General features: G+C 40.7%; 1 protein-coding gene across 1 annotated transcript in view; it reads right to left on the reverse strand.

The window, feature by feature from the left end:
* The window catches only part of LOC149307289 (gliomedin-like), a 39,314-nt gene continuing 14,731 nt past the window's right edge, over positions 1-24,583 (reverse strand). Inside the window, exons 3-10 of the mRNA XM_089538302.1 lie at positions 23,728-23,745; positions 18,874-18,972; positions 17,966-18,112; positions 16,863-16,982; positions 6,660-6,743; positions 6,433-6,558; positions 4,709-4,859; positions 1-844 (exon numbers count right to left, since the gene is read on the reverse strand). Of these exons, the coding sequence (XP_089394428.1) occupies positions 328-844; positions 4,709-4,859; positions 6,433-6,558; positions 6,660-6,743; positions 16,863-16,982; positions 17,966-18,112; positions 18,874-18,972; positions 23,728-23,745 (1,262 nt within the window). The 3' untranslated portion in view covers positions 1-327. The remainder of the gene's footprint in view (positions 845-4,708; positions 4,860-6,432; positions 6,559-6,659; positions 6,744-16,862; positions 16,983-17,965; positions 18,113-18,873; positions 18,973-23,727; positions 23,746-24,583) is intronic.

A 24,583-nucleotide genomic window follows, 5' to 3' on the forward strand; every position in this document is an offset into this window, starting at 1 on the left:
TCATTGAAACATGTTATTGCTGAATTAGGGTTGCCACCCCTTTTCACTGAGGCTCCTCTTCTTAAACACATATCAAGTAGGTACAACCCATTCTATCCACCTAGAAACAGAATCTGGCAAGTGCAAAGGGGAAAGAACTATGGTTCATTTTTGAAGAATTTCCCAAAATTCACAAAGCAGATACACAGAATGTAAAGAACTTCAAGGTTAAAAAAAAAAATACAGGAGAAAGTGAAAATTGATAATTTCCATATTTTTTCAAAAAATGTTGCTTTATAAAGGCAAAAGTGATCATATAAGACATATAATCTTCATCTCAAAATGTGTTCAACTGATAAAATGGACAGGGTATTGCATTAGGAAGCCATGCTCCCATGTGTAAAGGTGCTTATCTACCTGATTATAGGAGAGCATTGCTAGTACAGGCACAAATGTGGTGTTCTGCTTCAGTGTGGATATTCTGAAGGCAAAACTTGCATTCGAGCTGGACAGTTTTAATGCAAAGCTGGTGTCAAGCTGCTTCTCTCTTAGAAGATCAAAGGCAAACGCCACGTGGATCTGGTTTTTATCAGTGATGTACAACACTCCACAGGCGATGAAGGCATTGCCTGCTTTGGACTGTGGATAGGTAGTGTTGATGTGCCGCAACACTGAAAACGTTTCTTGGTCCACATGCGCAACCACAATATGTTCATCAGGCCGGGAAAGATACATCACCCAAAGTCCATTTTCATCTGCAGCTACACTGAAGTAGGATTTGGAAGTATTAAAAAGGTACATGCGCTCATAATACCAGGCATTCTCGATGGAGAGTGTTTTGACCAATCCTGTTGCAAAGTCATACCTGCAATGAATTTGAAAAAAAAAGGCACAACTGAGCTAGAATGTAAGCATGTACATTTATTTTTAAAATGCATGAAAAACAAAAGGAATGTACCTCATTTGTCTTACACTGAAATAAATGAAAGTGCATGGTTTTGAAAGTTATAGCAAAACCTTAGCGATCATTTAGTCCAGGGGTGGAAAACTGCATGGGAGCCATAAGACAGTTCCCCACCCCAAATCACTTTTGACCCTCACCCCTCCACACATGGCAAGCCCAAATACCTCCATTTCCCTCTGTAGTCCCTCTCAAAATGTTTTTTTGAGAGGGACTGCAAAGGAAAAAAAGATGTGGAGGCTGTACAGCACTTATGTTGTGGGGGTATTTTCAAATTTTTCACACATTTGAGGAGCTTTCTACCCCAAAACTGATCCAAATAGTGCTGGCATGGTGGGCTTTGGGGGACTGGTGGGGGGCTTCAGGGGCCATGAAAATGGGATCCCAAGGTCCACAAGTAATAATAGTAACCCTTGGGAAAATTAAGGCCAAGATCTTGTATCAAAGCTCTACCTTTTTGAGCTCTGACAGCTGTAAAGTCTGCAGAGGAGTGGATGCTGTTGCTACTTTTCAGTGGAAAGAGGAATGCGTGAAGACAACTCAGACGAGCAAAAAAGTGGCAGGTCTAGGCCCTGCAAGGAAGTATTTCTTTCCCCCTTCTAAGCTTAGTCCAGACGTACTTTCCTCCTCTGGAATGCCACCCCTTTCTTTCCCCTTTCCCTCCCTCCCACTGGTCAGAAGGACCATCAGAAGCACCTGTCATTATGCCCCTCCTTGAGAGTTCTTGTGGGAGTTCTTCAGATTCTGAGGATGAAACAGATCAATTCATCTCCCCCTCACCCCAAAAAAGTGGATTCTGCAAATAAAACTGAGAGCCTTTACAGACCAGCCTTAAAAGCCAGCCTGGGGGCAGAGTTGTGGCACAGTGTCCTGATGACGCATGCCCAACTCCGCCCTCCAGGCACCCTGATGCCATATGCTGCTCCAGATGGTGTTCGATGTCAGAACTGGGGAAGCTGGATTCTAAATCATTTAGGTCTTTGCACACAACTACAAGCACCTTGAGTTTGGACTATCAACTCACTTTAGCCTCTTCCATTGCTTTAAAGCTCCCGTGGGCAACTGGGGAGTATACATGGACACTCTGCGCCCACCCAGCAGATGGCACCAATGTATTGCAGCACACCTGAAGTCACTTCCGGCTGCCAATTTTTGGTCAACTTTCAGTTGATTATTTAAGATTTACTTTGTGTTTGTGGGAGGTTGGAGGGAGGTTGGAGGGGGCTTTGAAAAGTCAGGGAAACCACTGCTGTGGTTTAGGCACATATGGTTCAAGGGCAAATCACCCAAAAAAACAGCCCAAATGTTTTTGTTGTTGTAGTTGTTGTTGTTGTTGTTGGGGGGGATACTTGTAGGTTTGTAAGGAAAGGCCTTTCAATAGCAACCAATAACATCTAGATGGACCTTGAAAAAGGTTTTGCTTTTGGACAGCAATTCCCCAAATCCTCCAGTCAGAATGGCCAATGTCCAATCTAACTCCAATTCTAGGAGTTCTAGTCCACAAAAAGTAATTTTCCTAAGCTCCCTTATGTTTTATGCCAAGGACCTGGGAGTGGCTTTAAAGGAAGCAGTTCTGATCCCAGTAACCTCTTTTATTCCTGTGGTTTGGCTCCTTTTCTGTGGGTTACACAAAGGAAAACCTTGCACCTGCTTTCAAAGGCAGATGTTATTGTTGGCTCACAGATCAAGAGCTAAGAGGGAAACCAGGAAGCTGCAGAAGCAAAGCAGAATTCAGCTGGCTCTCACAACCTTGCCGTGAACCATCCCAAGCAAGCAATGACTGTGATCTCATGGTCTCCCACTCCAGCTCCCACACAATGAAATCCAACAACACACAGATGGGCTACTGCCATGTACCAGAATGGGATTTAAATTGAGTAATTGTGAAATGGCAGTCACAAAGAAAATGAGCTGCAAATGTAAGTCAGGTTTTCTGCAGAGAGAAGAGAGAAGGGGATAGGAAAGGGGTGGCTGGGATGGGACACTTTATAGAAATGTGAAATGGTGTAGAAAAGACAACAAGATGGAAATGAAAGCAACAGACCAATTTTTCTCATTTTCTCCACTTAGTGGAAAAAGAAGAAGAGGGGAAAGAGAGAATTCTTTATCCAGTTGTTAAACATCCTTGTCTGGATGCTGGCTAAGTAAGCTCACATTTTAGTTGTTAAGACAGATATATGTACAACAGCAATGGCTCTTTGGCATATCCAAATCGTCAGAATGAGACCTTGTGCCTGGAACACATCTGAGCATCCACAGAAGTGAAGGAATCTTGCATCATTCTGCTCAGTGCAGCCTCTCCAACACAAGATAAAGCTAAAACCCCAGCAGATGATCATCCAGCTTCTAAAAGCACCACCACCTTCAGAAGTGATCTGCTCCACTGCTGAACAGCTCTTACCATTAGGAAGCATGTCCTAGTGTTCAACCAAGATCTACTTTCCTTCCACCTATTGGGTTTTATACTGTCCTCTGGATACAGAGGACAGGCATGTCCTATCTTTCCACATGACAGTCATTTAGATATTTAAAGATTGTGATCTCTCCTTAAACTTTGCTAAACCATTCCACACAGAACTTGGTTCTCCTGTTCCCCTCCTGGTTGCTCTTTTCAGGCTGTATCCTTGCCTCTTTAAGCATTTCCCCCCATTATATCCCAACAGATGCGTACATGTGGTGATCCACTGTTGCAACATGAACATCTGCTGCTGAACAAAGAAGAGAAATCCAGTTCCCTTACCAGAAGGGCATCAAGGAGATGTAGTAAAAGAACTAGATCAAGAATGGGTGCCCTCTGCGCCCCTACAGGCTACACCCTTCCACACACAGCAAGTCCAAATACCTCAATTTTCCTCTGTAGTTCTTCTCAAAATGGTGGCAGGAAGGGATTTCACTTCTTGTCATTATTTTGAGAAGGACAGCAGAGGAAAATGGAAGTATTTTGGAGAGTACTGCGGAGTTCAGGTGCCCTTGTGGGGATGGTTTCATGTGTTTTCACACATTTGGGAATTTCCGGGTGGCAGAAATTGCCTGAAAATCACACCAAAATTTGCAAATGTAGGGGATTGGTAAGGAGTTTCAAGGGCTGGTAAGGAGGGCTGGTAATGAGGTCCGGAAGCTACATGGTGACCTAGGAGCCACAGTTTGCCCACTCGTGGACTAGATCATTTCCTTTAATGCCATGAAAGCACAGAGTTGCTGAGTGAATAGCAGTACTTGGCACAGGTTAATGATCACAGTATCACAGAAAAAAGCAATGTCAAAAGTTATCTTGTCCAAAGCTGAGGAAGTGTGTGCACATACACACGTGTATGCACACACACACACATACACAATCAATCAATTACTTTCTTGAATCTGTTTTTTGGCAGATTCCCCAAGCCAGCAGTTGTAGCCTCCCAAAAGTCACTTTTTCCAACCTATAGTCTAGTCCAACACACTGCTGATCCAGGAAATTCCCAGGTAAGGCATTCCTGACAAGGGCCTTCTTTGCTGGGGCAATCCAGTAGATGCCCCTCCCATATGACACCCGCTTGGTGTTAACATTGCTGTTATTGTAGCACCAATAAAAACACGGTTGTTTACAAAAACTGAGAGGGACTTGCTGGTTTTATACAGATTCACATATGGTTCTGTGCAAAAATGGCTGCTCTAATGTATCTACCAGTGTCTCCATTGCATCTCCCCTGGTAGTGATGGTCAGTTGTAGAATCTACTAGTCCACTGGTGAACCCTCCACACAAGCTCCCCTGCAGCTTGTCTACTTACTTCACAATGATGTTCCGTCCTACGCGTTGATAGTACAGAGCATTATCATAGACAGCGTGACCACATCCATAATATGACCACGGGAGCTCTGTGATGTTGTAGCTGTTGTTCCGTAGTGCAGCAAGATCTTTGTATTCCTTTACTATATGGCCTGTTCAGAGAAGAAAGCAGTTTGGCTTTTGCATTCAAGGAACTATCCAGACTTTCTTGAGCCATGCAAATAAAACATTTTCACAGCAACCAATGTGGCGTACTAGTTTGATCACTGGAATACAACTCTGGAAACCAGGGTTTGAATTCCAATTGGCCATAGAAACCCCATGAGTGACCTTGAACATGTCATTCTTTCTTAGCCTCAAAAGGAGGCAGAGGCAAACCCCCTCTGAACAAATCTTGCAAAGAAAATACCATGATAGGATCACCTTAGGGTTGCCATAGGTCAGAAACAACTTGAAGGCACACAGCAGCAGCAACAACAAAAACAACAGTAGAAGCAGATTTGACAATGAGTTCTGAAAGTTAAGTTGACCATGAAATTTCAGTCTTCAGCCTTCACTGATCAAGTCAAACATGAGAGCCTGAATCCTGTTGGTTACTCCTAACTAGAAAAGACCTGTGGAATCAGCAGTTATTATTAAAATATTTTCAAACTGTGGATGCTTGAATCCGTGGATAAAAATCCATGGATATGGAGGGCTGATTATAATGGGTAAGCAGGAGATTTATTTATTTTTAATTGAGATCTGTCTTTTATTTATTTTTAAAGACTTTTTTTGGGTTGATAAATAATTTTACATTGTTAAATAGGGGGAATTTTAATTGTGTTTAAAATTTTACTAAGGTATTTTAATTGATTCTCTTTGGAAGTCACCATGGGCTTTCTGGGAAGAAGGCAGAATATAAAGGAAATGAAAAGAGATGAAATGAAATAAATAAATATGAAAACAATCACTTCAGTCTTCCCATTGATGAAAGAACAACCAGTCTTAGCTCCCTAAGAAGGGAGTTCCTGAGTTTAGGGGCAGCCACAGAGAAGGGCCTCTCCTTCAGACCCCGATCCTTCCTTTCTTTTATATAGTAAGCCAACAATAGCAGGTGACAAATAGGCTTTTATGAGAGGATTGCTAGAACACACACTGCATTGGCACATATCAAGATACCCATTCTTAAAGAACCCTCTCTACTCTGCCAAAGCCCATACAGGCAGAGAATGGTTGCTACTACATTTCTACCTGCACAAAGTAGGAAGACAGTCCACAAAAAAAGCTTATGCCAAATAAAATCTATTGATTTATAAAATGTTCTTAGAATCTTGCTGATTGTTTTTATGCAAACAACCAGTAAAGCTATGAACGTGTATGTCTTATAGTATCCTATGAGCCCTGAGGCAGCACATATGGGGCCACTTCACGCTACACAAGCATAATACGTTCATTTCACTTTAATACCACGCCTCCATCCTATGGAATCCTAGGATTTGTAGTTTCATGGTATATTTAGAATTCTCAACCATAGAGCTGTAGTGCCTCCCCAAATAACAAATCCCAGGGATCCAAAGAATAAAACCATGATGGTCAAAGTTGAATTGAAGTGCTATATTTGTGTAGTGTGAAATAGTTCATGGATCTCCCCAGTCCCATTCATTGCAAACTGTAAGTTTGTAGGGAGGCAAGATCAGCCAATCTATTTCATAGCTGTGGGGGGCCTATGGATCCTGAATTTACCTGTAAAATGCTCTGCAATCCAAATTGTTTCATCACTTCTGTTTGAAAGATCCATCATCCACGCTCCATAGCTTTGCTTTAATTGTATAATCTCATTAGGGCTTCCAATGGATTTGATGATACACTCTAGCAAGGAGAAACAATGTTAGCACAACCAAGTGGGGTGTGTGTGTGTTTTGGGGGGGGGTATGAAAACAATCATTTAGAACAGTCTTAAAACAGATTACCTGGTTTTCTGTGCTGATAGAGGTGTGCCCTCCCTTTGGCTTTTCCCATCAGAGTATCATCATTTGGGATAGTACATGTTTCCCCTAAAATCATCAAAAGGAGAGGGAGAGGGAGAGAGAAATAAAAATAAGTATTTGAAAGGTAATCTTAATTTTAAAGACAATTTAAAAGTAAGAGAGAAAATATAACTCATTGATTAAACTTGCCATTTCAAGCACTTCTTTCTTTAAATCACATACACAAACACATTTGTTTGTTTGTTTGTTTAAAACATTTCTACCCCATCTTTTAATGGCTTCAAAGGAAGTTTACATTTTATAAAATGTAAATGTAGACAGCAGAAGCAGCAGAATAGATTAAAAAATTCACTGGACATCAGCATCAGATTCAGACATTTTTTAAAAATCCTGTGCAAATGTATATGTGTAGTTATGCACTTATGTTTGTATGCATGTGTGGCTGCATAGCTAATTGAAACAATATGGTACAGCCCATATGAACATCATAACCAAGTATTTTCCTTCCTCAGCCAGCTCCTGTGCAAACTCAGAAAGCAAAGCATCATCCAATGAACAGTATGTAGAGAGATCTTGGAGCACCTTTGAGACTAACTGAAATAAAGAAATTGGCAGCATGAACTTTCATATACTAAAGTTTACTTCCTCAGAAGCATATGGTGGAGTGGAAGCCAGGGACAGACATACACATACATACATACATACATACACACACACATACACACACATATATGCCATTGGTATGCGAGAATGTCAATTCAAATTCAAAATCCTTTGTGTATGGAAATGAAATGACAAATCCAGTATTAAGGATGGTTCTTTGTGAACAAAGGCATTGGGAACTAGCCTTTGTGTGTGGAAATGTAGCGGCTGGACCTGTTGCGCATGGCAAACTAGCCTGTAGGTGAAGAGAATAGATGAGTGTAGGGCACCCCCATGAGGATGGGATCAGATAGTGTTGAAATGTGTGTAGTGTGCCAGCAATGTTCAATCCATTGCTGAGGGACTGCAGTCTAAAGATGAGGTCCAATTCTGCTGTTTCTCTTTCTAATCTGCATGGAATGGCCATACAGGGTGGCTTCAGGGGCTTCACACTAAGTTGGCCGGGGGCTTTGGGAGTTGCAGAGGAGGCTTACTCCTACAATGCCCAGAAAAAGACATCCACAATGGTAAGAGACACTTATACAGTGGGCCATCACTTCTTTAACGAGCTTCAAAACAGAGTTGAAGACCATCCTGTTCAGAGAAGCGTTCCCACGCATTGCATGATTGTCATCTGCTATTTGATGTTCTTTTTATTGCCTGTTTTATTGAACCATTTTCTATATTGCTATGTATTTTATATGTATTATCCTATTATTTCTTAGATTGTACGTCATAGGCAGGCTTACTCTTATATATTTATTGTTTTATGCACAGCGCTGTGCAAATCTATAAATAAATAAATAAATAAATAAATAAATAATGCATGCATGCATGCATGCATGCATGCATACATTCCCAACAGAGCTCCAGCCTTGTGTCTTGCATATGCCAGTGCCCATGGAAAATATGGTTGCACATCATGAAAGATCACAATTCAACAACAGGATGACATTGCACAATCATTGCAGAACCCCTTGGGAATGTAACATTATGCTCCCACTCTTTGATATTGGATCTCAGCCAGTATCAGAATCATAACCAACAAACCCCCCCACACTTATTGCAGCAACAATAAGAGTCATTTTTTGTGTCACTATGACTAAGGCCTCAAACAGACCGAGACATGGGGGCAGCTTCTGGCCACTCCAGAGGTATGATGTTTACACAATGCTTACCCCCCCCCCCAAGTCCCAAGAAGCCACCCTAGAGCCATGCTAGGGCTGTGCCAGGGCTGCCTAAGGCAGCCCAAAACTGACCCCAAAGGGAGCAGATCTCATTTGCATTTTTTGCGACCATGGCAGGAGGCACCCTCGGGGCCATGGCATGTGTTTGCTGTGGCTCCAGGGTGATCAGGCTGGGACTGGCATCTGGCTGCAAACATCAGTCTGCTGCACCCCAGTCAACAGTGACCCCTATCACTTAGCAACTGGGTGCATCAGACCAGGAGATGCTACTTAGCTGAGTATACTTAACTAAGTAGCTTATAGAATCTCAGCCGATGTTTCTAGTCTCTGACACACATGCACACTTTTTCTCCAGTTCATTTCCAAAAAGTACCAGTAGCACACTTAAACGGCATTTTATCTCTTTGTGTGGAACAGTCAAGGACCGTGCTGGCATTCGCAAGTAGCCAAGACCAGGATTTGTGTTTAGGAATAACTTTTAACAGAAAGGAACAGAAAGTCTAAGGCCAATTATGTTTTCTGCTGGCATTCAACCAAGGCCTGGAGATCACTGAATGATATTGCCATCTGTCTGAAAATCACAAGTATGTGCAGCACTTGAGATAAGGCTTACTATTTCAGGGTGAAGGGGCAATTTCAGTTTAACTACAACTCAATGGTGTTGTTACATTGGTGTCACCCAGAACAGTTTCTTTGGTCACACCACAGAGAGGCCAAGATCCATCACTGTGATTCTGTAGGGTATATCTCTCCAGGTTGAGTTACATAAGGAGAACCAATGTAGTGCAGTTGTTCCAGTATTCAACTAGGACTCTGACAGACCAGGTTTCAAATCCCTGCTCAGCCATGAAAACCCATGAGGTGACCTTTGAGTTAATCTTGCCAATAAAACCCCACAATAGATTTGCCTTAGTGTTTCTCTAAGTGTTGTGCTTTGGATAAAAACGCCCAGATGATTTCATATATTAACATGTATGTCCCATACTAGCATGATTCTGGCCAGAATACATTCATGTTCATAAAAGGAATGAAAAATAACCTGTGCACATTGAGCACCACTTATCTATACTAGAATACTTGAGTATCAAAGAATAGCTTGAATATCAATGCTATAAGAAACCTAACTATGTAATAATCTATGGTTATGCTTATTAGTAATTCTAGCAGGAGTATGTAGAGAGATCTTGTAGCACCTTTGAGACTAACTAAAGGAAGAGGTTGGCAGCATGATCTTTCATAGACTTAAGTCTATGAAAGCTCATGCTATCAGCTTCTTTCTTAAGTCTATGAAAGTCTACTTAAGTCTAGTTAGTCTCAAAGGTGCTACAAGATCTCTCTAGATACTGATTCTACAGACTAACACGGCTATATTTTTGAATTCTAGTAGCAGTATTTAGGCAGATCTGTAATGGTAGCATAATATGAACGTAAATCCCACTGTGGGAGAAAGGCGGGATATAAAGCCTTGAAATAAAATAAAGAAATAAATAAAATATATTCCCTTTTTATTTGTCTTTTCATTACTGATAGAATTAGGGGGGAAGGCCAGAGCCGTATTATGTTTTATATGGTTTTTTGTTTGTTTGATTGAAAATTAGATTGCTAGTATTAACTGAATATTTTTTAAAGCTAATAACCAAGGGCAATTGAACATGTGCTGATGCGAGGGGAAGAAATGTAGAAAATGGCCCCAATCCAACACAGAGTGAAGCACACTGATTTTAAAAGAGCCTAGCTCCTTCTTCTGGATGTGCTTCATAACTGAAAAAAGTAAGAATTCAAAGATATAGCCATGTTAGTTTGTAGAATCAGTACTGTATGTGGGGAGATCTTGTAGCACCTTTGAGACTCACTGAAAGAAATTGGCAGCATGAGCTTTCGTAGACTCCTACTTTCACCAAATGCACCTGAGGAAGTAGACTGAAGTCTATGAAAGCTTGTGCTGCCAATTTCTTTCTTTCAGTTAATCTCAAAGGTGCTACAAGATATCTCCATATACAGTACTGATTCTACAGACTAACATGGTTATATCTTTGAAGTAAGGTTCATATTGGCCTTGAATTCTACAGTTTGTTCACAGCAAATGCATTGCCAGTTCCACTCCAGGTTTTATTCTGAACTGCAAATCCAAGATGCTGAACCCTATCCTCAAAATAGGTTCAACACTTTGGACACTTCTTTTAAAGTTCAGACTAAACCCCAGGATAAAACCATACAAACCACCAGACATAAAAATCACTGGCTGCTAGTCCATATCAGTTAGCCATGGTATGATTTCAGGCATACAGTGAAACCATGGTTTAGTTTGCCAAGCTAAGCCCTGCCCTCAAATGCTCGAGTTCAACTATTGCCCAAGTGCAAGCAAAGAAGGTGAGGTGGGGAAAACTGCCTTAACTATATTTTGCTTAGGACAAAGATATAAATTATACCCACAAATTTATTTTGTCCCCAACAAGAAAGGGTGTCTCAACACATCAGGACACCGTATCAAGAAAATAGCCATGAGATTTGTTTGTTTGTCATTGGTAATGATCATTCTTTTTGGGAAAAATCTGCAAAAACGTGTGTTTGTATGAGTCATTTCTCAGCTTTCCTCATAAGAACCCAGAGAAACTAAGAAATTCACCTTAATACCATTAAAATGGCAAATTACTGAAGTACCTAAATCACAAATCTAAAAATCACAGAAATGCAAGTGCAAAATTGCAAATATTTAAAGCCATAAATGTATGAATATTTGCTGAAATGCCATTAAAAATTAAAAAGCAGTACTGAAAGACCAACTAATCATTTGCATTATTCCCAGAAAGCTTATACAAATATGTATGTTTTAACTGGTACCCCAAGTCAGGAACATGGAGGACATCTCTAATGGAAGGTAGTTCTAAATCAAGGTACAATCCAGCCAAGAAAACCCTGCAAGACCTCTCTGTTCTGGGGTCTTACCACCACAGTCTCTCCACTACATTTTAAATTCCAGGTGGATAGATGCTAGATCAGCCAATCTTTTAATTATCTTGGACTTGGGCTGTTTAAGACTTTGTATGTTAATACTAACATCTTGAATTTGACCCAGTGGCTCATTGAGCCCAGTGGCTCATTGCAGAGATTTCAAAAATGGAAATTACATGTTCAGTCCTTACTGACCCATCACCACATGGACACCATTCCTGTACTCCAGACGCAGCCTCCAGAACATCACCAAGGGAAGTCCCACCTAGGTGTATTGCAGTGGTCCTATCTGCAAGTTATCATAGCATTCTAATGTAGGAACACTCTGTAGATAGCCACAAGAATTCCTCACTACTAAGCACACCTTGCTTTCAAGTGACAGCTTTGAATTGAGGCATACTCCCAAGTTATGTATCTGCTCTCTCTGGGGGACTGCTAGCCCATCCAAAACAGGTTGCTCCAGAAAGCCCTTTGTCTTGTCAGGATTCAACTTCAGTCTTATCGGGCCTCTTCCAGCTCACCACTGGCTTGAGCCATTGATAGTGGCTTCCCCAGTGTCTCAGACATTTCCAGCCCTACCTGGGGTTCCAGGGATTGAACCTGGGACCCTCCACTGAATGTTGAAAAATAAGATGGATTTAGATAACAGCATGCATTTGAGTTTCTCACAGAAGCCAAGGCTTACCTTGCAAACGGCTGCTCATATTCTATACCACCAATTATCTCCTTTTCTTCTCAATAGATAAGACAGAAGCTAGACACAGCAGGGGATGGAACCAGTGGGGCGCCAGTTCTGCATGCAAGCTAATCAAGCAGCCCCCAAAATAGTACAAAGAGGAGAGGGCAGAAGCAATGTTCTCCTCTAACATCCTTGAAGTGGCACATTCTGTTCTGAGCACTGGAAGAGGGCCATGTTCCCACTTCACAGGCTCATGATTAGAGAAGGGGTCTTTCTTAACCTAAAAGGTGACATGTCCCAGAAATAGTATGGTAGAACTGAAACATTCTTGTAGCATTCACACTGGGTCCTTTTCTTGATGAGCTTGGAATTCAGACCAGAATGGAAATGCAACACCATTGATAAGGGAGGAGAGATCATTGACCATGGGAGTGTGTAGAAATCTGCAGATGATGTTAAATGGTCTATGGGATTAAAAAGAATGGTCTGACAGTGTATCAAGGTTGCTACATTAACATAACTGAGCAGATTTGAGGCTAGCAAGAGGAATGCATGTACACTGCTCTTAACTGACATGGATGAAGAAGAGGTAGTTGGATATCTATCAGTAAAGAAATAATTTAAGCACAAGAGGAATATACAGAGAAGAGACATAGCTGCTAACAGTCTTAACAGTCAGAAGTACACATTTTCATTTTTTGGAGACTAGGAAACTAGGAAATAAGAGAAAACAAGGGAGGGAGAGACATCACTGTTAAGCTTTGTTTTCAAATCTTTTTGCCTGGCCTCTCTGGCATCAGTTAGAGCTATTCCCCACACTTAGGTTATTATTCTGTAGGGCAGACTCTGCTGCATCATAACACCATTTAGCTGATGACAACAGATGCTATAAGATCTCTGAAAGGAAGCAAAGCCAATTTAGAGTGATGGCACAATACACCATGTATCTCATTGCTCTCATCTGGAATGTGAAAAGGGAGCAGGGTTCCATCCTGTTTTAGTGTTAGGAGAAAGGGAAAAAGAAGAAAGGTGCATCACCAAGACTGCTGTCATTTGGGCCATTTCAGCCAGACCCTGCAGGCTGTACCATACCAAAGCATAACCTTAATTTTTGCTATTTTTTTCTGACTTGGTAGTTTCCTAGGGTGTTTCATACAACATAATTATAGCACTATGATTCCACTTTAAATAACATGGTTCCATCCTATGGAACCCTGGGATTTTCAGTTTACTGACCCAAAGTAGTAGACACTTTTTACACCAGGCTGAACACATACATATACACCATGACAAAGCCTGTAGCAGACTGGTGGAGTGCACTTACAGCTTTGGAAGGAGGTGTGGAAGTTGCTCTTGCTTATCCCAGGAGAGCAACAACAACAACTACTGTCTCCCAAGCCACTTCAGCACCCAAAGACATAAGGCTCTGGGTCCATTCATTCACCTAACGGGTTCAAATCTCTTAGATTCCAAACAGCCAGTGCTCTTCAGAGCTTGAATTGGTACATTTCACCCAACCAGATTCTCACCCAACCAGATTCTTTGTCCCCAGTTTCTCGAGAGTAGTCAGAACATCCTCAGACTCACCTCTGCTCTCTGATCAGATGGAGCAATGTTTGCAACAAATGTTCTTGTGCAGAAAAAGGTACTGTTGCAGGAAAAAGGTACTAAATACCTGTTTTCACAACACCCCCATAGGTCTACATGCCCATGTAACTGGGGCTTATTCCACCAATAGGATGTTGGCACATATCAGCTCAACACTTAATGGCAAAGCTTTTGTTCCAGTATTAAATATTGCATGTGGTCAATGTGGATATAATCAGAGCTTCTAATTGTTCCTTTTTTTCCCCTGTTTACGGTACAATATCCAGAATCTACCACCCAACTGGAAGTTTTCTTCTGAAAAAGCAACAGTTACAAACTCTGCAAAGAACTGAGTTAGACAGGATCTTGGTTGGCCAAATCCAGATCAAGGTTTCTGACCATTCTTCACTTGAAAATTTCCAGCAAAGAATTATACAATTTGATCTACTGCTGAAATGGAGCAAATGAGTAAACGGGAGGAGTAACCCAATGTTACAACCTTATCTGCTTGGAAATAAGTATAAGCATCCCTTTCTAAGCACCTACAGACTGTCTGCTTCATGCTAGATTTCTGCATTATACTCTTATAGTGCTGCTATTCCACTTTAACTGCATCTTCCCTGGTATCAAAGTCAAGTTGGAGCATGTTAGAGCAAAATGGAAACCATGTCCTATGAGGAGCAGCTTAAGGAGCTGGGTATATTTAGCCTGGAGAAGGTTAAAGAGTGATATGATTTGCATGTTTAAATATTTGGAGGGATGTAATATTGAGGATGGAGCAAGTTTGTTTTCTGCTGCTCCAGAGACTAGGACACAAAGCAATGAATTCAAACTACAGGAAAAGAGATTCCACCTAAACATTAGGAGAAACATCCTGACAGTACAAGATGTTTCCACAGTGGAATATGTTGCCTTGCAGTGCGATGGAATCTCCTTCTTTGGAAGCTTTTAAACAGAGGCTGGATAGCCATCTGTTGGGAGTGCTTTGATTGTGTATCCCTGAACCCGGATGGTGCAATGGTTAAATGCCAGTACTGCAGTCATTCACTCTCAAACCACAAGATTGTGAGTTCAATCCCAGCCAGGGGCTCAGGGTCAACTTAGTCTTACATCCTTTTGAGGTCTCTAAAATGAGTACCCAGCTTGTTGGGGGCAATTAGCTTATATATTGTAAACGGCTTAGGGCGTGCTTAAGTGCACTGATAAGCAGTATAGAAATGTACTTGCTATTGATATCCCTGCATGGCAGGGGGTTGGACTGGATGGCCCTTGTGGTCTCCTCCAACTTTGTGAGTCTATGATTTTTTTATTTCTTATATCTTTATGTTGCAGAAAGACATATTCCAGTTGAACATAAGGATAATGCTGGCTCTAGGATTCTTGAAGTTGTAGTCCAAAAATAGCATTCTCAAACTGTGGCACAAGACAAGGGGGAATCTGGGGGGCTGTCTAGTCTTTCTTCTTCCTCAATGCAAGAAATCACAAACTTCATCTCCCAACACATGACAGTTCAGCCTCTACTTGAAGACCACCTGAAATACCCCACCACCATTCTCCTAAATTTCAACTGGAATCTACTCTCAAACCCATCAGATTTCTGGGGCAGCCCAAGGACATACACAGCCACACTCTTCAGTTCCCTACAGGACCATCATATAGAAGAGGGTACAACTTGTTCCCTGCTGCCCAGAGGACAGGGCTTGATGTAATGGGCTTAAGTTCCAGTGTGGTCGATTTTGGTTAATAGTAAGAATTGAAGGCTGGTGGACTCTGAACTATATTGGCAACAAAAATGGCCACCAAGTGCAATTCTATGGTTCTATGATCAACAATTTTGTATGTCATCCAAAATCACAGTCCAGTTCATCCAAAGCATGATCAAGATGCTACAATGTAGAATGTCCTTAGATATTAAGAAAGAGTTATATTTGCTGAGACAAGCGGCTGCCTAAGACCACCAATGGAGTTTTTAATTTAAACACAACCTTGGCACTAACAGCAAATCTTTGCTTTTCTGCACAAGCCAACATATTGTGCCCTTGCTCCCTGAACTCCTATCTCTGTGTGTATGTTTACACGGCTGTGCTTAATCTCCCACAAAAGTGCTCCAACAACTGCTTTGATTCCATGTTCAAGGAGTAAAGCAGAGTAAGAGGAAAAGGTGGGATGAAATAAAATACTTTCATTTCATTTCACTGGCCCTTTGCAAGACCCTGGAGAAGAAAAAGCTGAAAAGGCAGAAATGAGAGCACTCTTCAGAGGCCTGAAGGCAGGCAAGCAGAAAAGAGCTGTGTGTGTGTGTGTGTGTGTGTGTGTGTGTGTGTGTGTGTGTGTGTGTATGTATGTGTATGAAGGCATCTGCCTCCAAATCGCCTGTTTGTGACCCTATAAATTTCATAGGGTTTTCCCATCCAAGTACTAACTTGGGCTCATCCTCTTTAGCTTCCAAGATCAGATGGGATCGGGTGCCTTTAGGGTATTTAGGCACACAAGAGCTAACAGAAGGTAAATTTTGGTTCTCATGTTAGCAGCTTCCAATGCGGTCAAGCAGAAAGCAGAGAAATACACAAAAGCATAATGTTTCAGCTATTATGAAGCTGAAAAGCAGGCCTGCTATTTAAATACAAATAGAAGCAAAGCTTACAACAACTCCACAAAGTGAATAAGTGTCATTATCTCCTATACTACAGATGGTGGGATTGAAGCTGTGAAAAAAAATTAGATTGCCCAAGACTAGCAAGTGAGTTTGTGTTAAAAATGGGATGCAAGCCAAGTACTCATAACCCACTGAACATAATGAGATGAACTTCTGAACAAACATGAATAACCATCATACTACAACAGGGATGACTATCCCTCTAGATCAGTGGTCCCCAAACTGTGCCTTTTAAGAGATTTTGGACGTCAGATCCCAGAATCTCAAGACCATTAGCCAACATGGCTGAGGCATCTGGGAGCTGAAGTCCAAAATCTCTTGAAGGGCACAGTTTGGGGACCGCTGCTCTAGATATTGCTAGACTCCATCTCCCATCATCACCAGCCAGCACAACCAACAGTGAGGGATGCTGGCATTGTGCTACCACAACACAAGGACCACACTTTTTTCTCCATTGCAGTACAACATTGAGAAACACTTACCTGTACACTCAGCACTATACATTTTCTCCTCCACTTGGGGTTTTGCTTTGCGCTTTCCTGGGGGACCTGGAGGTCCTGGAGGTCCTGGGGGACCGGGGGGTCCTGGCTCCCCTTTTGCCCCTAAGATTATAACAGAACACAAGATAAAGAGTGACTCTGTGCCAGTGCATTTCTGTCAGAATGATGAACATTACAAGGTTCTATCATCAAAGCAAGACTGCTTTTTTTCCCCAGACCGATCCTACTGTTGAGAGGGTTTTTTTTTCAAACTTTAATTCCATATTTAAACATAGTCAATACTAACTTTGGGCCTGAACAGACAGGCCAAAATAAAGCTGCTTCGGGTCACTTTGGAAGTGCGCTGTTTAAATGACACATGTGTCCTAAGAGGCCGGAAGCCGTGCCAAAGCCATGCTCTAATCCTAAGGATTCCTCTTAAGATGGATGTGTGTCATTTAAACAGCATACCTCCAAAGTGACCCGAAGCAACTTTATTTTGGCCTATCTGTTCGGGCCCTTTGTAATCCATAACCCACCTTTTCTGGAAGAATGTAACATTCCTAGGGATTTCAGTACTACTACTGCAGAATCCACAGACTGCAGCTTTCATGTGCAAAACCGTTTGAGCAGGAAGTAAATCAGGATCTATTGCCTGATGTCCAGGTAGTTTGCAGCACTTGCAACATGGATTGGTTCCCATTTGTATTTTAACATAAGAGAATTTTTAAAAACTCTTTTCCCTCCTGCTCCTCCAAAAGTTAATTGTTAAAAAATAAGTCTTGGGGAAACAGGAACAGGAACAGATTTGTACACGAAAGGACTTGTGAGCTTGATTCTGATACCAATCAGAATCTCCTGCACTTTATATGTATTCAGAGGCATTCTGTTCTTTAATTTTTAGCAGATGGACCCATTTTCTTTGGCATCTGAAACTGATCAGCCATAGAGGAAACACCAAAGGAGATTTTACACTGCACACAATGATTAAAACAGAAGCAAAGATTGCAAATACTCTTAACTGGAACAGCATCACTTATGTGGATTTCTTCAATTTAACATTTTATTCCCCTACCTGCTTTTTTCTGAGCCTATTCTGATCTCACCTTCTGTGATTACTTCATTGTTTGCCTTTCCTTTGTCACCTTTGGGCCCCCGGGAACCTTTTTCTCCTCTCATCCCTTCTTTCCCAGGTAATCCAATTTCACCAGGATCCCCCTTTTCACCTTTCTCTCCAGGGTCTCCTTTGGGTCCTGCAAACAGAGGATGAAAAAATAAAATGCCACATGTGAGATGCAATGGAGAATAAATGGAGAATAAATTACACAATCAAGTTCTCTCCTTCTGGAAATACACAGCTCAAATCAAATGGATGTTGAGTTTCAGACCACGGTGCCATCCTATGTACACTTGCACTTGTTTTCTGAAAACATTACCTTGTCAACTTGTGGTCTTCCAGATGTCAGTGGATTGCAACTGCTTTCATCCCTGTCTCTCCTGTGCTACATTTAGGGATATAATGAACATTCACAAATTTTTGTCCATGGCAAGGATGTGTGTCTTGATATGTCTCAACACATTATGTGAGTGCTTTTACATTTTTGGATGACTTTCCACATTCTGGGATTTTGTGAAAAATCAGTTTGTTTAAAAACATTGGCCTGAATCCTTTTGGGGGCATATGTAAGTGGAGTTATATCTCTGGGAATTAGAACTGGGCAGTTCCATAATATCCATATCTAGTTAGGGATTACGTTACTATGTAGGGGGCCCAAAAAGTGATAGATGTGCGTAGGTCCTGTTGTTTTTGTTGGTATCCTGTAACACATCTTTACAACTCACTGATAGCGTTTCTTAGTATTCAAAGATATAGCCATGTTAGTATGTGGAATCAGTATGTAGAGAGATCTTGTAGTACCTTTGAGACTAACTGAAAGAAAGAAGAAATAATAATAATAATAATAATAATAATAATAATAATAATAATAATAATTAATTCAATAATAGAATATACCGATTTTTCCTCTTTTTCCAGGATCTCCTTTTTGCCCTGGTATTCCAGGAATCCCATCTGATCCATTAAAACCAGGCAATCCATCAAGCCCAGGAAGACCTGTTAGAGCCAATGTGACATGTATTAGATAGTTCAAACTCCCAGAACAGTATTACACATCATCACAAATGCATACAATTTCTTTCACTGCATTTGTGCCCCATTCTGCTCTTTGCAAGCAAACTCCTGATCAGGTCAATGTTTTTAACAGAGCTTCTCCATCTCATGACTTCAAATCTTAAAAGGGGATGTGTTGGCATCCAGCCAGTGACCAGACTCAGATCAGCTTGGATATGGAAACAATATTTGAAAATATTGAAGAAATGGTCAAATGCATGTTTTTCAAGCAGTGAGAAAATTACACATAGTTGTTTCGAGGAGAAAACAACATTTTATATAAACCCAAAAATATTTCTGTGGAATATATATATATATATATATTCTGTGCAGAAAAAATGCTATTTCCTACACACAAAATGCTGTTTGCTGTACAAAACAACCATGTGCAAATTTGTGCTGTGAATCTGTTTCAAAAACAGTGTGGCTTTTGAAGACTTTCTTGCACTGGGAAGAAAAGTGCTAATATTAGTCATGCTTCCTTTGAGAAGAAAATTAACAAAGAATCATTTCTCTGTTGTTTACATTCAGCTTGCATTTATCCAGCCTTTTCACACACACATACACACAAAAAAAAAAGCCCCAAGGAACTGCATTTTCATAGGTTGACATTTGCAATTTCATTTGTATGAGGACCAACCACACCTGAAAAATGTACTGTCAGGTTTTTGTGGAGATGGGGATCAAAGCTAGTGGACACAACATGTCTACTTCTGCAAGCAAGAGTGCCAAGACATCAGAAACAAGTTAGTCAGGAGAAAACAAAGAAGGAAACCAAGCACATAGGATGAAACACTACACACAAAACCACTGAGACAGCTGACTAAAATTTAAAACAGAAGTATACACAAGCCTGCCATCACTCCCAAAATAATTATAATCACTGTCACTGTTATGGTGACAAGGAAAACAGATTCCTGCTCTAGCTTTCAAGTAGGGACTCTTCAGTCTAACTTTGTAATGCTACTTTTGGTCAATCCCCTGGCTAGCAAAAATAAGTTTCGTAATGCACATGAAAATGAATTTCCTATTCATATTTCATACAGCCTGGATGTTGGTGTAGGTTGGAAGAGTGGCAGTAAACTGAAGCTGAATTCTGATAAGATGGAAGCTCTGTGCATTGGTGGCTTTCAGATACAAGAACTAGGTAAGACTGGGTTGCATTCCCTCTGAAAGAACAGGTGTATAGCTTGGGAAGGAACTGATGTAGATCTATGTTTGTCACTACAGACTCAGCTGCCCTCTGTGGCTTGGAGTGCTTGGGACCAGCTTCAGTGGTCAACCTTTCCAGGACAGGGATAATTCAGCCACAGTAATCCATGCACTGATGATGCTCTGATTAGACTACTGCAATGTGCTTTACATGGGGCTGCCCTTGAAGACGACCCAAAAACTGCAGCTAGTGCAAATTACAGCAGCTAGACTTCTGAGCAAAAAATAATAGAAAAAATCCTATGTAACACCAGTTTTAAAGGAATTGCATTGGCTGCCAATACACTTCTGTCTGAATTCAAAGTGCTGGAAATGACATTTAAAGTCCAAAATAGCTTGGGATCTTGATATATGAAGACGTGCCTCTTGAAATATGCCCCTCTGCAAGATTTAAGGTTTGTTGAAAGGGCCTTCCTGTTTAAATTTGTCAAACCAATTTTTATTGTATGTCCCCTTGACATCTCAAAATTGGATGTGTAGGATTACTGATTTGAAAATATATACATAATAAAGAAGCAGTTACATTAGGGTAATAAAGGTATATCCGAAGCTATGGTAGAACTGGAAGGTAACTTTATCGATATGAAAATAAGAACAGTTGGATTAGAATAATACAGCGGTAACATGGAGCTCTACTATCTTAGGAAGTTAATTGTTGAACAGCGAGAGGGAAAGAGAAAATTCTTATAGAATGTCGTTATATGCAATAGGTAATTAAATGAAAAATAAAAGATGTATGACTGTACATAAGAACATAAGCGTAACAAATGTATTTTAATGGATTTAGATATCAGGTTTCTTCTTTTTTTCCTTACGACTATCATTAAGATTTGTTGTTTGTCTGTTAATTTTTCCCCTTTTTTATATGTTTTTATGTATGCTTTGCGTTACATTTATATTGTGTGCATTTTATGTTTTTAACCAATAACTTTTTAAAAAAGAAATCCCTGGATGGAGGGCAGGATATCATTTTTAAATAAACAGACAAATAGGGAGAAGCACACTGAACACTGAAATGAGGTTTGCTCAAGTACATTCTATCCCTCATAATATATTCCTCATTGCAACATGTTTCACACTTCATGAAATTTTATTCTATTAAAATAAACTTTTATGTTTCACAGCAACAAGTTGCGCACAGCTTGATGCATGTTATAGGGCAGTAATGGCGAACCTATGGCATGCATGCCAGAGGTGGCAATCAGAGCCATGTCTGTGGGCACACATGCTGTAGCCCTAGCACAGAGTTTGCCAGAGTTTCTTACTAGAAAGTCAAAGGGACATGGCACTTTGCAATAAATAAGTGGGGTCTGGGTTGCATTTTGGGCACTCAGTCTGTAAAAGGTTCACCATCACATAATATAGGGTAGCCGCCCCCTCTGAAATAACCTCCAGATGTGTTCAAGTACAATGCCCAGACTCCAGCTAGCCTGGCCAATTCATTTCTTTTTACCAAACCTGTAGGGTGTGATCTGATGCCAGTTCTTCAGCAAGCTTCTCAACACCCAGCCCAACAAATTCACATAGAAAATGGTTTCAATGGCTTGGGATATATGGATTTAAACAACAACAACAGTGGGAAACTTCATAAAATAGATGGGATAATTTGTACCAGAACATTTTTCAGATCTTTCAATACGCATTCAAGAAAAGGGCCCCTTTACTGGTAAATGACTTCATGGCATACATCTGCAGCTAAATTAATTTAGTATGTGCTGCCACAGTCATTAAAATTATATGGTCAAACCAAATGAATACCAACGTTTGTGAATGACCTAAAACTGTAGCTGCTTCTAAAGGAACGACCAACACAATGACAAATAGTGTCATTAGAGTTTGGCATAGTCGGTATTTAATTAATATCAGAGAGAAGAAGAAAACACTATGAAGTAGAAATTAAAAACAGACCTATGTTATTATATTTGTTTTGAAATTAGTGTATTTAGGGCTTATTCTCCAATGCAAACACTCAAGGAAAATATCAAGATGATGAAAACAGTGGGCCCGAACAGATAGGCCAAAATAAAGCTGCTTCAGGTCACTTTGGAGGTATGCTGTTGAAATGCTGCATGCGTCCTAAGAGGCCGGAAGCCACACCAAAGCCAAGCTCCAGTTCTAAGTAAACCCAATTGACATCAGTGAGCTGGCTCTAAGTTTAAGTTGGGATCCAAGCTGTATCTGCTTATGGGGGATTCTTCAGGAAAACATTAGATTGCAATCAATACTGCATATAAAAAGAGCCCCTTTCATTGACTACAGTGTGATGGAATTCGAAACAAACATGGAGAGAGGATTATACTATTCCTTCATGAAGAGAAAGTACGAATCTTTAGGTGCAACTAAGCAACAATTATTTCAGCTGCAAATCAAACAGCTATTTGAACAACCTAACTTCTGCATATGTTAACTGGTGAGTACCTACTAATGGTTTAGATGGCACTTTGAATGTGGCTACATGTTCCTCACTGCATGGGAGCTCTGCCTTTTGACAATTCTAAAGGTTTCCCTACCAACTGGCTACAATTGCTGAAGGAGATCATTATTGTGCATAGAGGGAAAGGGTAACCACTGACCATTTTTCTTCATCCTTTTATTATATTCCTTTATTTCACTAATTGGTAGCTACTTTCCCATTCTCCTTCCCCTCTCAGATTGTATGGAAAATCAACACCAAAGGAGGGAGATAAGTCAAAATGAACAACACATCAACAGAGACCACCAATGACTCCAGACCTCCTGGCCAGAATCTTTTGTATAAGTTGCTTATAGAAGGGGTTGGACATTTTTGTCCAATGGGGAATCATCCGCATTCAGTTCAAGATAGTGGAAGTTGAGTTCCATGTGTGGTTCCACTGGACAGGCAGATGTACCAGAGGTGGAGGCACATGCACATTCACTTGTGCATTTGGTTGCATATCAAGGGCACATGTTGCTATTTAGCACTAGAGTTGCATACTGCCTAACTCTACATGTAGAGATTTACACATGCAGAGTTCTGACCCATGTGTGTTAACCTGTGATCTTGATCCCCCCAGTTATCTGTAACTGTATCTGAGGGAGTATCTGCACTGCAGAATTATATCAGTTTGATCTCACTTTAAGTGCCATGGCTCCAGCCATGGGATTTGTGATTTGGGGAAGGATTTTTTAACTCTCTAGTTCACTTCCATGAACTGACAGCAGTCCTGAGATCTCTCTGATGAAAACTTATAAGTTCCTCATTCAATGTCTCTGGTAGAATGTACTTTTCCATCTCAATATAGTGCCATCAGTGTGTAATGCACTTTATAAAGGGAACAGCATCCTGTGCCAAGGATCTTACAATCTAGAATTCAACACAGGGAAAATAATAGTGGATGGGTGAGGGATATGGAGGCAGGGGTAAACAAGGAAGCCATTCACAGCTGCTTCAGATGCATCTGCTTAGGTTTAGTCACAGGTTCAGTTACAATAGGACATGATAATATAAAGAATAAAGGTTATTACCTGGCAATCCAGGCGGTCCTAGTCAGAAAATGAACAAAAAGAAACAGAAAATAAATGGTAAGTATAATTTGATAGTAAAACCTAAAAACGAATTCTTGTAAGATAGTGCCAAAATGATAGTTAAAATGACATGGAAATATTTTAAAAGGCATTTGAAATCTTGAGAACAGGGTCAAAGCTTGGAAAAGTTATTTTCAGGAAAAGAACTCCGCAAATCTCCCAGCCAACATGAGAGGTATATTTCCAAAATAATTTTTCCAGATTGTGAACAAAGATGGGAAACTTGTTGTCTTCCAGAGGTGGCTGCAGTACAACTCCCATAGCCAGCAAAGCCAATGGAGATGAGTGATGGGAATTGTGGTCCAATAAAATCTGGACAGCTGCAGGTTTCTCACTCCTGCTTTATAGCATTTGTACACATTTAAAAGACAACTAATTCCAACAAGAATTGGAAAAGATTCTACTCTGCAGATTTAACCTGCAACAACAGCAAATTCAGGAAGTGGGAAAGCTGAAGGATAATTTCTTTCCTGATCCACAACTTCTGTCTGGGAGCTTTGATTCTAAATGCAGATTTAGCAGAAACCCCAAGCACCCACACTGGCACATGCTCTGCCATTTAGAGAGAAAAAGAAGATCATCCAGGATTTCTGCCACCTTACCAAGGACAAGCATATGAACCCTGTTCTCGCAGCAATTGTGTAAGGTTTTTTAAAAAATGGAAACACACCAGTTTTAGAGCAGCTGTTATCTCACGTCTTTGCAATTGTGCAACTGAGGCTGCTGCTGCTGCTACCACATTCTCTTCCTCACTCTCCCTTCAGCACATCTCCTTGCCCTGAGTCCTACCTGCATG

This window comes from Sceloporus occidentalis, unplaced genomic scaffold (genome assembly GCF_023333645.1).
Source record: "Sceloporus occidentalis isolate IW3139 unplaced genomic scaffold, rSceOcc1.0.p SCAF_9, whole genome shotgun sequence".
Classification (NCBI taxonomy): Eukaryota; Metazoa; Chordata; class Lepidosauria; order Squamata; family Phrynosomatidae; genus Sceloporus; species Sceloporus occidentalis.